Below are 15,851 nucleotides of genomic sequence, written 5' to 3'. Positions count from 1 at the left end.
TCCTACAATGTGCTAGTTTCACACTTCTGTATTTTTAAACATGCTGCTCTTTACTTTGTTCAGAAATCCTCCTCTACTCATTAATCATCTTTTAGGATTCAACTCAAACTATACCTCCTTCTTGAAGCCTTTTCTGATCCTTTCTCTACACAGCAGAAGCAACCAGTCACCCTCCTTTCTACCATTACTCTTCATGTATAAACTTTGTGGCATTTAATAGTTTGTTTTTTCTCCCTACAAGACTATGATATTTCTGATACTAAGTACTGGATTTAGATATTTCTATATCCTCATTTAATGTAGCAATCCCATAAAATTTTATATAATTTTATTATTTGGCTACAAAATTTCTACCCTCAGTACAAAAAAGAAAAAAAAACCCCAGATTATTTCCTTTAAGCATTGTGAGTTTTAAAAGTATGATGTGTATGAGATATTATATATCTGTAACTCTAAACCCAGTAAGGGAGAATGCTTTTAATCTCTGAAATTTCTTATTTCAGAATACTAATTTCCATTTATATAGGTAATGCTATCAGATTCCCATTGTGACTAATAAAAGAAATGCAAAAGGACATGCCTCATGCCTCTTAAAGACATTTTTTGTTTGTTTGTTTTGAGATGGAGTCTCACTCTGTCGCCCAGGCTGGAGTGCAGTGGCACGATCTCGGCTCACTGCAACCTCGGCCTCCCGGGTTCACGCCATTCTCCTGCCTCAGCCTTCCCAGCAGTTAGGACTACAGGCGCCCGCCACCACGTGTGGCTATTTTTTTTTGTATTTTTAGTAGAGACAGGGTTTCACCGTGTTAGCCAGGATGGTCTCGATCTCCTGACCTCGTGATCCACCCGCCTCGGCCTCCCAAAGTGCTGGGATTACAGGTGTGAGTCACCGCACCCGGCCTTAAAGACATTTTTTAAAGCAAATAATTATGGAGCCCTTCCTATGTGTTAGGTATTGATTTTCACAACTAACATAAAATATATACTATTTTCTTCATTTAACAGATAAAGGGAACTAAGGCTGAGAGAGATTAAGTAATTTGCAAGGTCCCAAAGTTTTTAAGTAACCTGGATCCAAACTTAAATCTGACTTCAAAGTCTGTCTCTCTCACCAATTCTCTATATAAACTTGATTGGCCAGGCAAGTCACTGACAATCTCTAGACTTGATTCTCTTCTTTCATATCATAACAAGACTTCATTTCACCTCTGAAATTCTACAATTCTTTCATGATTAACCAATATGTAGTTGATATGGTTTGGCTGTATGCCCACCGAAAATCTCATCTTGAATTGTAATTTGAATTGTAATCCCTGCGTGTTGGGGAAGGGACTTTGTGGGAGGTGAACAGATCATGGGGGGTGGTTCTCCCATGCCCTATGCTGTTCTCATCATAGTGAGTGAGTTCTCATGAGATCTGATGATTTTATAAGGAGCTTCTTCCCCCTTCACTCTGCACTTCTTTCTCCTGCCACCATGCGAAGAAGGATGTGTTTGCTTCACCTTCCACGATGATTGTTAAGTTTCCGGAGGTCTCCCCAGCCATGCGGAACTGTGAGTCAATTAAACTTCTTTCCTTTATAAATTATCCAGTCTTGGGTATTTCTTTATAGCAGCATGAGAATGGACTAATACAGTAGTTTAGGCAAAGTAATGTGGAAAGGAGTAAATAGTGCATATGTGCCCTTTCAGCCTCCTATTCAACATCTCAGCTAACTGAAATCTAGCTTCTGCCTCCATCAATTTACTACTGACAGCATCCTCATTAAGGTTACCTGGTCTTCCAACTGAAAATTTCTATTAGCTCTCAATCTTCATTGTACTCATCCTTTCAGAGGCAACTGTTCTTCCATTTTTCGCTTCTAGAAATCTTTGTACTCCATGACATCAGGCTCTCTTAGCTTTCTTACATCCCTGATTGCTTGTTCTCAGTCTCTTTTGCTAGCTCTATTTCTTCCACCTAGTCCTCAAATGTAAGTATTTCATTAGGTTGTACTTCTAGTCTTTGTCTGTTTTGAGACAGGGTCTCACTCTGTCATCCAGGCCAGAGTGCAGTGGCACAATCATGGCTCACTGAAGCCTTGACCTCCTGGGCTGAAGTGATCCTCTCACCTCAGCTTCCTGAGTAGCTGGGACTACAGGTGCATGCCATCATATCCAGCTAATTTAAAAAAAATGTTTTGTAGAGACAGAGTCTCACTATGTTGCCCAGCTGGTCTTGAACTCCTGGGCTCAAGCAGTCCTCCCATCATGGCCTCCCAAAGTGCTGGGATTACAGGTGTGAGCCACTGTGCCTGGCCCCTTTGTCATCTTAATGGCCCATGCTACTTTTTCAGGTCATCTATTCTCACATTTTTGTACTAACTATACCCTGACAATTCTCAAATCTACATCTTTAGTCCAGCCTAACTGTTAAGCCTCAGATGTCAGTAATGTCAGGCACCTCAATCTTAACACATTTCATATTGAATTTATCTCTACCCCTACCCCATGGTGCAAACCTACTCATTATCTATCCTGTAAAAGCTGTTCATCCTCCAAGTTTCCTGTTTTGATTAAAGACATACTATCTATCCTGACAACCAGGCCAGGAGTCATTCTAGACAACTCATTTTTACTCTACTTTCACCCCCTCTACTATGACGTGGGTCACATATCCTGCAGTTTGTTATTTATGACCGTTTCTTTTCAACCTCACAGCTATATTACTTTCACCTAAGTCTCATATCTTACTAAAGCAAATACAAAAGTCCCTGGGTCTAGCCTCATACTCCTGTAATCCAGCCTCCATAACCACAGCAATCTTTCTAAAACACATATCTGATTACATCTTCCCTTTAAACCAGTAATTGGCTCCACACTACCTTTTTCTTTTCTTTTCTTTTCGAGACAGAGTCTCACTCTGTCGCTAGGCTGGAGTGGAGTGGCACGATCTCAGCTCACAGCAGCCTCTGCCTCCTGGGTTCAAGCAATTCTTCCACCTCAGCCTCCTGAGTAGGTGGGATTACAGGGGCATGCCACCATGCCCGGCTAATTTTTCCATTTTTAGTAGAGACAGGGTTTCACCATATTGGCCAGGCTGGTCATGAACTCCTGACCTCAAGGTGATCCACCAGCCTCGGCCTCCCAAAGTGCTGGGATTACAGGAGTGAGTCACCATGCCTAACTGCTCCACACTACTTCGAGGATAAAAATTTGAACTCTTAAACAAAGCATACAAGGGTATTTATAATCTGACGTCTGTCTAATTCACTAGACTCATTCACTGCTCTTCAATTACCATATGTGCCAGCCATATTAAATCTTGCCCAATTCTACCAGTGGTGTTGATTTAATGAGACAATAAAGATAAAGTACATGGTTACAATATCTGGCATAAAGTAAGTGATTGAAAATGGTAGTTCACTATGTTGTTTCAAAGTTCTCTGCCTATGAACAAACAATACTGCTATCTACAAATGCTTCACCACACTCTTGCCCAGGGGCTTGATGAGCTCCTAATCATCAGCTAAATTCTAGTTCAGGTGCCTCCTCTTGAAAGCTTTCCTTGACCCATGCATGAAGCCTTGATTGAACCTCCTTTATCTCATCACCATAGAAGTAGTTTTTACCCCTATTATTACAGTTATTATCTTTTGATGAATTCTTTGTGTACATGCCTAAAATCTCTAATAGAATGAGCTCCTCACAGATAGCAACTGCTTTTTTTATCATTTCTATATTTCTAGTGCCTGACATGGTAAGTTTTCAATAAATGTTTTTTGAAATGAATATTTTCATAATATAAAATGCAATTTACTTGAGGAAAAAAAGCATTAATGTAGGATTAGAAGTGACTAGCTATCTGAACTTACTAGGGAAAAGTTAACCATTAAAACAGTCACATTAGGACCAATGGAGCAGAGCCAATCTCTTATTTTTAACAAATAGGAGCTAATATGTCCATCTATGAGAAAAATTAATTTTTCCCTATTGCTACTAATATTTGCTTTTTTCTTTTCCCCTTTAAAAACTAAACAGAGTTTTAAAAGTATTTCAATTACAGTGAGAAGTAACATTTAAACAGGGAACAAGGGAGCAATATTTGTCAGTGTGATATTCTTGTTTTGTGTAGCAAGATTGCAGTTTGACAGCATGAAGCAAATACTGGAAGTAAAATATGCCAAACTCTATAAATGGTGAATTTACATGCTTAATCTGTTAGAAACAAAATATGACTTACTGTGGTTACTATTAAACTGAATAGAACTAAGGTAAAAAGCAGATGGTAGTTTACTGAGTTCTTGATCTTGAAACATTCAAACCTTGAAAAAAAGAGAAAGAAACTTTTAAAAGAAGATATAAGTAGGAACATAAATAGAATGCTGCTTTACCACTTGCCTGTATCTCTCAATGATCAAGTGATACCCATCATTTCTTTCCACTCGTAGTCTTAGAAAACCTGCACTGCCTATTATCCTCTAAGAGGCTGGAAGGAGTAGGACTAGACATATGACTTAAGCTGGGACAATGAAAGGCTCTTGCCTGAAAGTCTGGAGTTTGGGAGGGAGAGACTGAATCAATTCAGTATAGAGAGTCAGCTGGGCACGGTGACCCACGCCTGTAATCCTAGTACTTCCGTAGGCCAATGCAGGAGGATCACTTGAGCGCAAGAGTTTGAGACCAGCCTGGGCAACAAATTGAGACCCTGTCTCTACAAAAAATAAAATAATTAATGGGCATGGTGGTGCATGCCTGTAGTCCCAGCTACTTGGGAGGCTAAGGTGGGAGGAGAGCTTGAGTCTGGGAGATAGAGGGTCTGGATGACAGAGCAAGACCCTGTCTCAAAAAAAAAAAAAAAAAAGTATAGAGAGTCAAAGTCATATGGACTCAAGGTCTGAGGCTGATATTTGGGGGCAGCCAAATTGAATGAAGAAGTAGATGAACGAGCAGAAGTAATCTGCAGGGAGAGAAAAATATAGCAGATACAAAGAGGTGAAGCCATGTGGAGAGGAAGGAATGGCAAAAAGAAGGAAGGGGGAAGAACCTGCCCTTCCAGTTCTAGTAAGGTGGGGCTGTACTTCCTGCTATTGGGTCCCATATAATTTCCTCATATCCTTACAATAAATAAATAATCTCTCCTAATTCAAGCTAGCTTGAATAGGTTTCTATATCTTGCAACTAATGATTCCTAAGGAACATTATTGGAGAAAATACCAGTCTATTATAATTGTCTCTTTCCTTATCCATCTCCTCAACTAGCCTGAGAATTCCTTGTGTGCAGGAATAAATTTTATTTTTTTCATATATCTAGCACAAAGATAATGCTTAACACATATGAGGTATCTGGTAAATATGCAAATATGAACAGACAATTGGCCATCAGTGAGTATCCAATCCAACCTTTGAGGACTGTGACTTGGTATAGGCAGCAAGAGTGTTCTCTCAGTTTACTATTGGCTGTGGGAATTGGACCAACTCTTATTTTCTTGTCTGTAAGGAAAGGTGGTTAGAAGAGGCACTTTCTAAGATCTCTTTTACCTTTAAATTTTGCGACTTGGATAATGATGAAAATATTAGGTGAAGTATTAGTTTTTACTTTTAAACTCTATTATTCCAAATTTTAAAGCAAGTTATCTATTAAGAAACCAAGGTCTTTAGGAGGCCTGGCTTGTATTTATTACCATAGTTATTTCACTTTATTACATATAGTCACTTTCTTATCTGTCCCCTTCCTCAAACAATGAGTTCCTTGACTCTGTATATACAGAGTCTAGGATCATGCCTAAAATAAAGGAGGTTTTCCAGTACATGTTTCACAAATGAACAAGCACACAGAAGGCAAGACAGATTTAAAAATCATTAGAGGCCGGGTGCGGTGGCTCACGCCTGTAATTCCAGCACTTTGGGAGACTGAGGCGGGAAGATTGCTTGAGGTCAGGAGTTTGAGACCAACCTGGGCAACATGGCGAAATCCCGTCTCTACAAAAATTCAAAAATTAGCCGGGCATGGTGGAGCACACTTGTAGTCCCAGCTACTTGGGAGGCTAGGTAGGAGGATGACTTGAGCCTGGGATGAGGAGGTTGCAGTGAGCCAAGATCATGCCAGTGCACTCCAGCCTGGGTGAGAGCCAGACCTCATATCAAAAGAGAAAAAAAGCAATACTATTGAAAATAGCATCCTACCCATGAAAAACACAGGGTTAAATTTCACAAAGATCTATTCACTTAAAATCACAAAACGTCACTGAGATAAATTAAAGGAACCTAAATAAATGGAGAAATATACCACAGTCATGGTTTGGGAGACTTAGTATTGTTAAGATAGTAATTTTCCTCCAACTGGTCTATAGAGTCGAAGAAATTACAGTCAATCTTCCAGCAGACTATTTTGTAAAAATTGACAAGCTGACTCTAAAATTTATGTGGAAATGCAAAGGGCCTAAAATTTCCAAAGCTACACTGAAAAAGAACAAAATTGGAGGACTTACTCAGTAACTGACTTCAAGATTTACAATAAAGCTACAGTAACTACACAGTATGAGGATACACACAGTGATCAATAAAACAGAATCGAGAAAAATGTCAAGATAATTTAATGCAGAAAGAATAATCTCAAAGATGGTTCTGGAACAACCAGATACTGGTAAAAAAAAACATGATCTTTGACAAAACTAACTCAAAATGGATCATGGACCTAAATGTAAAATAAAGTTATAAAACTTCTAGAAAAAATAAACAAATAAACAAAATATCTTTGATCCTGGGAAGGCAAAGATCTATTAGGACACAAAAACACTATTCATAAACATTTAAAAAATAAATTGGATTTCATAACAATTTAAAACTTCTGTTCTCCAAGAGACATTAATTGAGAAGACAATTCACAGACTGGAAAAAATACTTAAAATGCAAATATCTGACAGTACTTGAACCCAAAATACATAAAGAATTTTTACAATTTAAAAAGAAAAAAAAGCTAGTTTATAAAAATGGGGGCTGGGTGCAGTGGCTCATGCCTGTAATCCCAGCACTTTGGGAGGCCGAGGCAGGCAGATCACAAGGTCAAGAGATTGACGCCATCCTGGCCAACATGGTGAAACCCCGTCTCTACTAAAAATACAAAAATTAGCTGGGGGTGGTGGTGGGCACCTGTTGTCCCAGCTACTTGGGAGGCTGAGGCAGAAGAATCACTTGAACCCGGGAGGCGGAGCTTGCAGTGAACTGAGATCATGCCACTGCACTCCAGAATGGCAACAGAGCGAGACTCCATCTCAAAAAAAAAAAGGAAAAAGGTTTGAATAGATAGTTCTCAATATAACATATACAATTGGACGATTAGAATATAAAAAGATGCACATCATTAGTCACTAAGACAATACAAATTAAAACACCACAGAGATAGTATATCATACTCACTAGAATGACCAAAATAAAAAAGACTGATAATACCAAGTCTTGGCAAGGATATGGAGCAAATGGAATTTTCATATATTGCCAGTAGAACCATAATAAGGTGCAATTAAATTGAAAAACAGTTTGGCAGTTTCCTATAAAGTAACACATATACTTACCATACAACACAGAAATTCCACTTCTAGTTATATAACCAAGAGAAATGAAGTCATATATCCATACAAAGACTTGTTAACAGGTGTACATAGTCCTTTTATTCATAGTAGCCCCAAACTGGCAACAACCTTAATGTTCAACATTGGTAAACAGTATAAAATAGACTACTACTAATGATGTATGTAACAACATAGATGAATGTATTCATCAGAAGTAATTGGCAAATTAGTGCCCTCAAAAAATATTACACTGAATAAAAGAAGCTAGTTACAAAAGAGTACATATGGTATAATTTCTTTTATATAAAATTCCAGAGCAGACAAACTAATCTATAATTATAGAAAGTAGATCAGTGGTGGTCTGGAGGCCAGGGTAGGGGTCAGTATTAACTGTAATGGGTCAGAAAAGAATGTTCTAAAGTGATAGAAATGTTCAGTTTCTCTTTCTTGCCATAAGGGTAATGGGTACATAGGAGTATACATTTGTCAAGACTCATCAAACCATACACTTAAACTGGGTGCATTTAATTCCATGTAAACTATGTGTCAATACAGTGGATTAAAAATTATTTCACCCCTTTCATTTCCTTCTATGTGTCACTTAAAGCGTACTACAGCAGGGTCTTTCTGAATGGGGGAATATGAGCGTAAACAGATACTGCAGAAGATTGCCGAGGAAAGATTAGAATCAAGAGACATACTTTTTGAGAAACAAAAGCTTTGCCAATAAGTTTGTTTTTATAAACAATTAAATCATTTATTTTAATCTTCATGGGGAATTTATAAGTACTATAACCTCCACTTTTACAAATGAAGGAACAAAGATTAAGTGACTTAAGCTCATTCAGTTACTAAATATCAGAGCTGAAAATTGAACTACAGTATCAGTATCCTTATCTTCTAAGTAATATCTGCTGTTCCCTAGCATTAAAACTGTTTTTTCTTTCTTTCCTTCTTTCTTTCTTTCCTTCCTTCCTTTTTTTTTTTTTTTGAGACAGGGTCTTGCTCTGTCCCCTAGAGTGCAGTGGTGGCACAATCATAGCTCATTGCAACCTCGACCTCCTGGGGCTCAGGCAATCCTCCTGCCTTAGCCTCCTGTGTAGCTGGGACCACAGGTGTGCACCATCATGTGAGCTAATTGTTTAATTTTTTTGTAGTGACAGGGTCTCACTATACTGCCCAGGCTGGTCTTAAACTCCTGGGCTCAAGCAATACTCCTGCCTTGGCCTTCCAAAGTGCTGTTATTACAGATGTGAGCAACTGTGCCTGGCTCCTAGCACTAATACTTAAGAGTTCCTTGTACCCATTATATGATTGTTATCTGATTCAATATAGTCATAATTGCTAGCTCAAGAATATCTTCTCCTAAAGGTATATACACATCAGAATAGTTTTTAAAATATGTTATTAAAGGAGTTTACCTTATTTTTTTAGAACAAGGTGATAAACTATGGATCAAGGCCAATCTCTTGGCCTGAGCCTGTTTTTTTGTTAGTTTGGTATTGTTTTTTGTTTTTCTTGAGACAGGGTCTCCCTCTGTTGCCCAGGCTGAAGTGCAGTGGCACAATCATGGTTCACTGCAGCCTCAACCTCCTGGGCCCACGTGATTCTCCCACCTCAGCCTCCCAAGTAGCTGGGATTATAGGCATACACTACCATGCCTGGCTAATTTTTTAATTTTTGTAGAGACGAGGTCTCCCTATGTTGCCTAGGCTTATCTTGAACTCTTGGGCTCAAGCGATCCTCCCACCTTGGCCTCCAAAAGTGTTGGGATTACATGTGTGAGCACTGTGCCCAGCTAAACCTGTTTTTTAAAATAAAATTTTACTGGAACAAATGAGTCATATTCATTTATTTACATATTATATGTGGCAGCTTCCAAGCTACAGCAGCAGAGTTGAAGAGCTGCAACAGAGACTCCTGTCCCACAAAGCCTAAAATATTTACCATCTGGCCCTTTACAGAAAAAGTTTTCTGATCCCCGTTCTACATCTTTTTTTTATGGGGGGAAAGGGTCTCACTCTGTCACCCAAGCTAGAGTGTAGTGGTGCCATCTCAGCTCACTGCAGCCTCTGCCTCCTGGGTTCAAGCGATTCTCCCACCTCAGCCTCTCAAGTAGCTGGGACTACAGACACACATCACCACACCTGGTTAATTTTTTGTATTTTTACTAGAGACAGGTTTTCACCATGTTGGCCAGGTTGCTGTTCTATATCTTCGTACCTAACTTCGAAATAGGGCTTGATGCCATATGGGTCATAGCAGCTAGATGGGCATTCTTACTTTTATTGTTTCTGGATAAAGATCAGTCTTAGTAAAGGTAAGAGCCAATAGTGATATAGTTGGTTATAGCTAACTAAAAATAAAAGAAAAAAAACCTTTCAATTACTTTAGTGTGTACCATTAACTTTGAGAGAGGTATCAGGAAGTAGAAGTCAGATATGAACTGCCTTAAATTGTGGCTCCACCACTTAAAAGTGTCTCAGGATCCTTAGGGTGTTGCTTTTCTAGCTGGAAACCTCTGTGGCTGGTGGCACCTTTGCTAGAGTTTTGTTCTGGCCCACTGGGCTCATTCTGCCCACTCGGTCTGGCAGGCTGCACTTGGCTCATGCTAACAGCCTGGATCCCATGCCTGCTAAGGGGAAGCCAGGCATGGAGCAGTGAGAGGTGTGTGAATGGGCAAGCTTGGGGTCTGATCACTGTGCACAGCCAGGCACACTGACTGTTGTAGCAGGGCGGGCAGCTTCAGAAGCCAGCAAAGGCACTGTCTCCATGTAAGCCTGTGGTTTGATCAGATACACCATAAGCATCTTCCACTGTGGGCACCCACATCTGGACAAGGGGAATGCTTGGTGCCTGGAAACTTGGAGATGCCAGAAACCACCAAGCCCCAAAAAGGGTGTCACAGCCCTGGCTCACAGAGCCCCTAGGTCTGGGCTCTCCGAAGCGCCACGGCTCTTCTCTCCTTCTCATCGCCTGCAACGTGGCAAGTGTGGGAGAGGGATATGTTTCAGCCCCGTTTGTGTTACATCTCTTTCAGTGCACCATTTGGCAGGTCCTAAGTTCTTGTCCTGCATCCAGGAAGAATGAGGTATGTGGACAACTGAAGGATAAGCAAGGTGGAGAGGGGCTTTATTGAGTGACAGAACAGTTCTTGGGAGACCCAAAGTGGGTAGCTCCTATCTGCAGGCAGGTCATCCCAACGAATGTCCAGCTCTCAGTGGAGAGGAGACCCAGAGTGGGTAGCTCCTATCCACAGGTGGATTCTCCAGTCATCTGTGTGAGTCTGGCTGGATCTGGGGTTTTTATGAGCTTAGAAGGGAGGAAGTGAGTTCTGACTGATCCATAGACGGCCATGGGAGGGCTTGGAAAAAGCACTATAAGTTATCACTGTGGGCCACAGACTACACCTGTAACTGACAGCCTGGCTTCCAGGCTTCAGGCCGTCCCCGGCTTGAAGGCATAGCTTCACTGGGGACTGCCCCTTGCTGCCCAGGAGCCTGTCTGCCTCCTGCCGCCATCAATGTATGGCCCAATTGCCCAGGCTGTTCTTGCAGAGGGATGCCTGCAGGCCCATGCCAAGCTGCCCTTGTTCCCCACCTCAGCCTCCCTCCAATGCTTGTTGGTGCCCAAAGTCCAGAGGGGGCTGAGGTGGCAGGGGGCTGGCATGTCAGCACCACCCCAAGCACATGCACACCTTGCCAGGTTATGATAGCACCTGGCCTCGGTCACAGCTTTGCTCTGTCCTGGAGTGGGTGCTGGGAGCGGAGAGAGGCCAGGCAGTGGGAGCAGGCACTTTCAAGCCTGCAGGGGCAAGGGGCTTCCTGGAACTCCAAGAGCACAGGGATGCCCAGGTCCAGAGCTGTGGCTGGGCAGCTGCAGCTGTGCCCAGGAGTGTGGGGCTCCTGCTCCACCGACTCAGTAGGGACGGGGTTCCCACCTGTTTTCTGCCCCCGCCAGCTCTGCCTCCCCTGCTGCAGCCAGCATCTTTGCAGTGGCTGCTCTAACTGGGCTGCTGCTGCCCTCAAAAGCCTTGTTACTAGGGCCTGACTCAGGCATGTGGGTCCCTACATAAGCTAGTAATTTTTTCCCCCTCCAAACACATATTCTTAACATACTTGTCCAACGTTTAAAGAAGGCTGATGCTGCAGGATAATGGGTGAAGGCGGCTTTCCTCTCATGTTCCCAGTGACTTAGCTAGAGCCCAAACCTGCATACCCTAACTTACTCAAATAGAAGACCTATAGCTAACCTCACCCACCCTCCTTAGAAGGCACATTATTTGATCATGCAGTACAGGAAGGGTCCCACTTCCACACTTCTTCCACATACCCAGGCAGCCTATCAAAGTGTTCTCCCAACCTCTCCTTGAGAGGAATTATGATCATTGTAATTTTTTCCATCATGATATATTTCCAGGGATATTTCAGTGTTCCTTAGAGACTGTTTACCTGGACAGTGGCCTGGCTGGTATGCTTTTAAATAAAGCTCTGTTTTTGTCCATAGACAAGTTACTACATTTCTCTGTGCTTTACTTCCTTGTCTATAAAATGGGGACAATACCCATTTATCTTGCATAGTTGTTGAGAATTAGAGTTGGCATTATACAGTGCCTAGCACAGTACAAAGTAGATAAATATTGGCATTTATTAATGTTACTATCATAATCATTTTTATCTTACAAGATTGATTTTTTCCCTGACATTCAGAAAATGCAAATTAACTTGATAATAAAGTAAACAGAATATAATACAGTAAGAGAACTTTGGATTGGGAATGGCCTGTAAACTGTTTCCATATTTGTAAATAATCAATCAAAATAAGTATATTCTTGAGAGCATTTAGTCTACCTTAGAATAAGAAAACAAGTGTCTATTTAAAAGATAACTTCAAACAAAAAGGAGATTAAGTTGACACGATCACTATACAACTAGAAGTGTACCTCACTTTTCTGGTAAGCTTCTTGTTAAACTATATTGTAGAATACAGAAACTTTATCTGAAAACTTTTATGGCATAATATGAAAATCTTTATCTAAATTTGTACACATTATTCACTTGGGAAAGGCAAATTATGCAATTTAAGCTATTTAGATTCTATCTAAATTGGCTACAGGGTTTTGAGATCACAAAAGTTAATAAACAACATTATTATAACTTCCCAGAAATTATACTCTATTTAAAATTTATAATCTTCTACACTATTATAATATTCTAGTAACATAAATGTATCAGTTATATTAATTCACTATGAGGTAAATATAAATTTTTAAATATATCAAACAATGAAATTTTAAAAGTACTTACATGCAGTACACAAATATGCAACAGCTGTATATCATTGGGAGTTCATCCAGTAGCTGTAAGAAACAAAGAAAGATAACAGGCTTGAATATCATGCAGCAGCAATTATTATGCAAATCAAAATAAGATATCAAAATGATTAAGATTTTCAGCTCTTAGATTAGGTACAGAGGCTCACACCTGTAATCCCAGCACTCTGGGAGGCCAAGGTTGGAAGATCGCTTGAACTTGGGAGTTTGAGATCAGTCAGAGTAACACAGTAATACCCTGTCTCTACAAAAACTTAAAAAAAAAAAAATCAGCAGGGCATGGTAGTGGCATGTGCCTGTAGTCCCAGCTACTTGGGAGGCTGAGGCGAAAGATTGCTTGAGCCTGAGAGATCGAGGCTGCAGTGAGCCATGATTGCACCACTGTACTCCAGCCGGGCAACACAGCAAGATCCTGTCTCAAAAAAAAAAAAAAAAAAAAAAAAAAAGGTTTCAGCTCTTATTTCATTTCTTTTACTAATTCTTTTTATGTATTTATCATCAAATTTACTCTGAGTATGTGTGTGTAGTTTACTGTTTTTGAACAAACAAGGTTATTATCCAAGTGTCCTAGTGTACATACCTAAGCAGGGTACCTGACTCACTATTCCTGGAGGGCAGACTTGTCATTGCGCTGCTTATATCATCTGGTATTACAAACTATGATATTGCACCTCCAGAAAAAAATGATGTCCATCATCTGTAGGTCCATAGGTCCTATCAGTATTCTTTTGCATTTCCATCCTTCCTATATCACCTTAAATGGATAAAGTGACTACTAACATACATAAGAAGAGGTATTAATGGCCAGGGAAAAAATTTTATTAATCCAAGTAAAGTATATCTTTGAGAAATAACATTTACTATTATTATTAGCAGTGATAATAATAGTAGTAATAATAATTACAGCCATTATGTGTTAAACTGCAAACTAGACACTAAGCTAGGTGTTGTAGATACCAATCTTACGGAGTTTATTTATCACTAGATATACATTTAATTAATTCTTTAATAAAATGTCCACTATGTGCCAAGTAATGTGTTAAGAGCTGAGGATACAATTATAAGACACAGTTACTGCCTTCAAGGAGTTCACATTCTAATTAGAGGTTAAGGGAATGAAAGCATAGAGTAAGGATTCCAACAAAAGGAGCACACAAAAGCCAAAGAAAGTGATGGCAGGAATGAAATGAAATGGGGTGGTGAAGAAAGGCATTCTAGGAAGTAGGAAGAGAGCTTATGTAAAGTGAATGATGTATTCTGGTAAATTATCAGAATTATGAAAATAATAGCATTTGTGCAAGTTAACTATTTTTAGTCATTAATTTTTTATTTATTTATTTTTGAGACAGAGTCTTGCTCTGTCACCCAGGCTGGAGTGCAATGGCATGACCTCAGCTTGAATGAGGTCTGTGGATTACATGTAGTAATAAATCAATGTTAATTATTGATTTTGTTGGTAGTATTGTGGTTATGTAGGTGAGTTTTTTTTTTTTAAGATATAACTTACATACCATAAAATTCACCCCTTTTTTTTTTCACCCCTTCATACAACAGTAAAAATTTATATCCCTTCTCTCCTTCACTAATTAAGTTTCAACAATGTTCGGCTTTCAGTTCTTCACATTTCTTTCCTACCACAAGACCTTTGCATATGCTGTTTCTTCTACTTAAGCTTCTCCTCTTCCCCCAGTCCCCCTTTACCTTAATCACTTCTGGATATTTTTCAGGTTTCATTGTATGTGCCACTCCTTCACCCTAAGGATCCTGAGATACTTTTAAGTGGTGGAGCCACAATTTAAAGCAGTTCATATCTGACTTCTACTTCCTGATACCTCTCTCAAAGTTAATGGTACACACTAAAGTAATTGAAAGATTTTTTTCTTTTTAGTAAGCTATAACCAACTATATCACTGATAGCTCTTACTTTTACTAAGACTGATCTTTATCCAGAAACAATAAAAGTAAGAATGCCACCTAGCTGCTATGACCCATATGGTGTCAAGCCCTATTTCAAAGTTAAGTAAGAAGATGTAGAACAGCAGCCTGGCCAACATGGTGAAAACCTGTTCCATCTACCTTTTTGCAGAAATTGACAAGCTGATCCTAAAATTCATATGAAAATGCAAGGGACCCAGAGTAGCTAAAACAATCTCAATAAAGAACAACAAACTTGGAATACTCACACTCTCCAATTTCAAAACTTACTACAAATCTGCAGTAATCAAGGCTATGTGGTAATAGCATAAGAATAGATATATAAGTCAATAGAATAGAAATGAGAGCTGATAAACTCACACATTTATGACCAGTTGATTTTCAGTCAGAGTGTTAAGACAACTTAATAAGGAAAGAACAGTCTTTTCAACAAATGGTTTTGGGACAATTAGATATCCAAGTACTAAAGAATGAAGCCAGACCCCTACCTCACACCACATAAATAATTAACTCAAAATTGACCAAGACCTAAATGTAAGACCTATACTCTTAGACAAAAACACAGATAGAAATCTTCATGACCTTGGATTAGGCAATAGTTTTTTAGCTATGATACCAAAAACATAAGCAACAAAAGGAAAAAAAACACACACACACACAGATAAAATGCACTTCGGTAGAACTGAAAACTTTTTTTTTGCATCAAAGGACACTACTAAGAAAGTGAAAAGATGCGACAGGCCATCCATGCTCTAAGCCTGGCAAGGGTCTGCTTGCCTGTGTCCCACATGGTAGAACTCGGCATCTGTAGGGGGCCTGCTAGGGGCAGGAAGGGAGTAGCACCCAACCCTGAGCTGGGTGCTCATGCTTCCCTGGAGCTGGGTGGAGGAGCTGAGGGTGTGGACAGGCATGAGGTATGGACATGTCCGTCCCTTTGAGGACCAAGATCATGACCACCACAGAGCGAGCACCCCGGGGTTCTCAGATAAAAAGTCTGACAGCCACTGAGGCTCACCAGGCTACTGTAGCAGTCC

The 15,851-nt window shown here is 39.9% G+C and overlaps 1 protein-coding gene and 1 long non-coding RNA gene across 6 annotated transcripts in view; one reads left to right on the top strand and one right to left on the bottom strand.

Annotated features, from left to right (window-relative positions):
- LOC105468944 (alkaline ceramidase 3) overlaps positions 1-15,851 on the bottom strand; it is a 169,437-nt gene that overhangs the window by 44,307 nt on the left and 109,279 nt on the right. For 4 of the 5 annotated variants that reach the window (XM_071075335.1, XM_071075336.1, XM_071075338.1 and 1 more), the window contains 2 exons: positions 12,857-12,909; positions 4,223-4,304 (listed from right to left, as the gene is read on the bottom strand). In XM_071075335.1, coding sequence (XP_070931436.1) covers positions 4,223-4,304; positions 12,857-12,909 — 135 coding nt within the window. Of the gene's footprint in view, positions 1-4,222; positions 4,305-12,856; positions 12,910-13,033; positions 13,181-15,851 lie in introns of those variants that run through there. The other variant, XM_071075339.1, reaches the window with a different exon arrangement.
- Positions 1-15,851, top strand: part of LOC139357547 (uncharacterized) — a 49,951-nt gene that overhangs the window by 21,934 nt on the left and 12,166 nt on the right. The gene's annotated exons all lie outside the window — the stretch shown is intronic.

Source organism: Macaca nemestrina, chromosome 12 (genome assembly GCF_043159975.1).
Source record: "Macaca nemestrina isolate mMacNem1 chromosome 12, mMacNem.hap1, whole genome shotgun sequence".
Taxonomy (NCBI): Eukaryota; Metazoa; Chordata; class Mammalia; order Primates; family Cercopithecidae; genus Macaca; species Macaca nemestrina.
The sequence above is the reverse complement of the archived record's forward strand: the minus strand, read 5'-3'. Positions and strand labels throughout refer to the sequence as shown.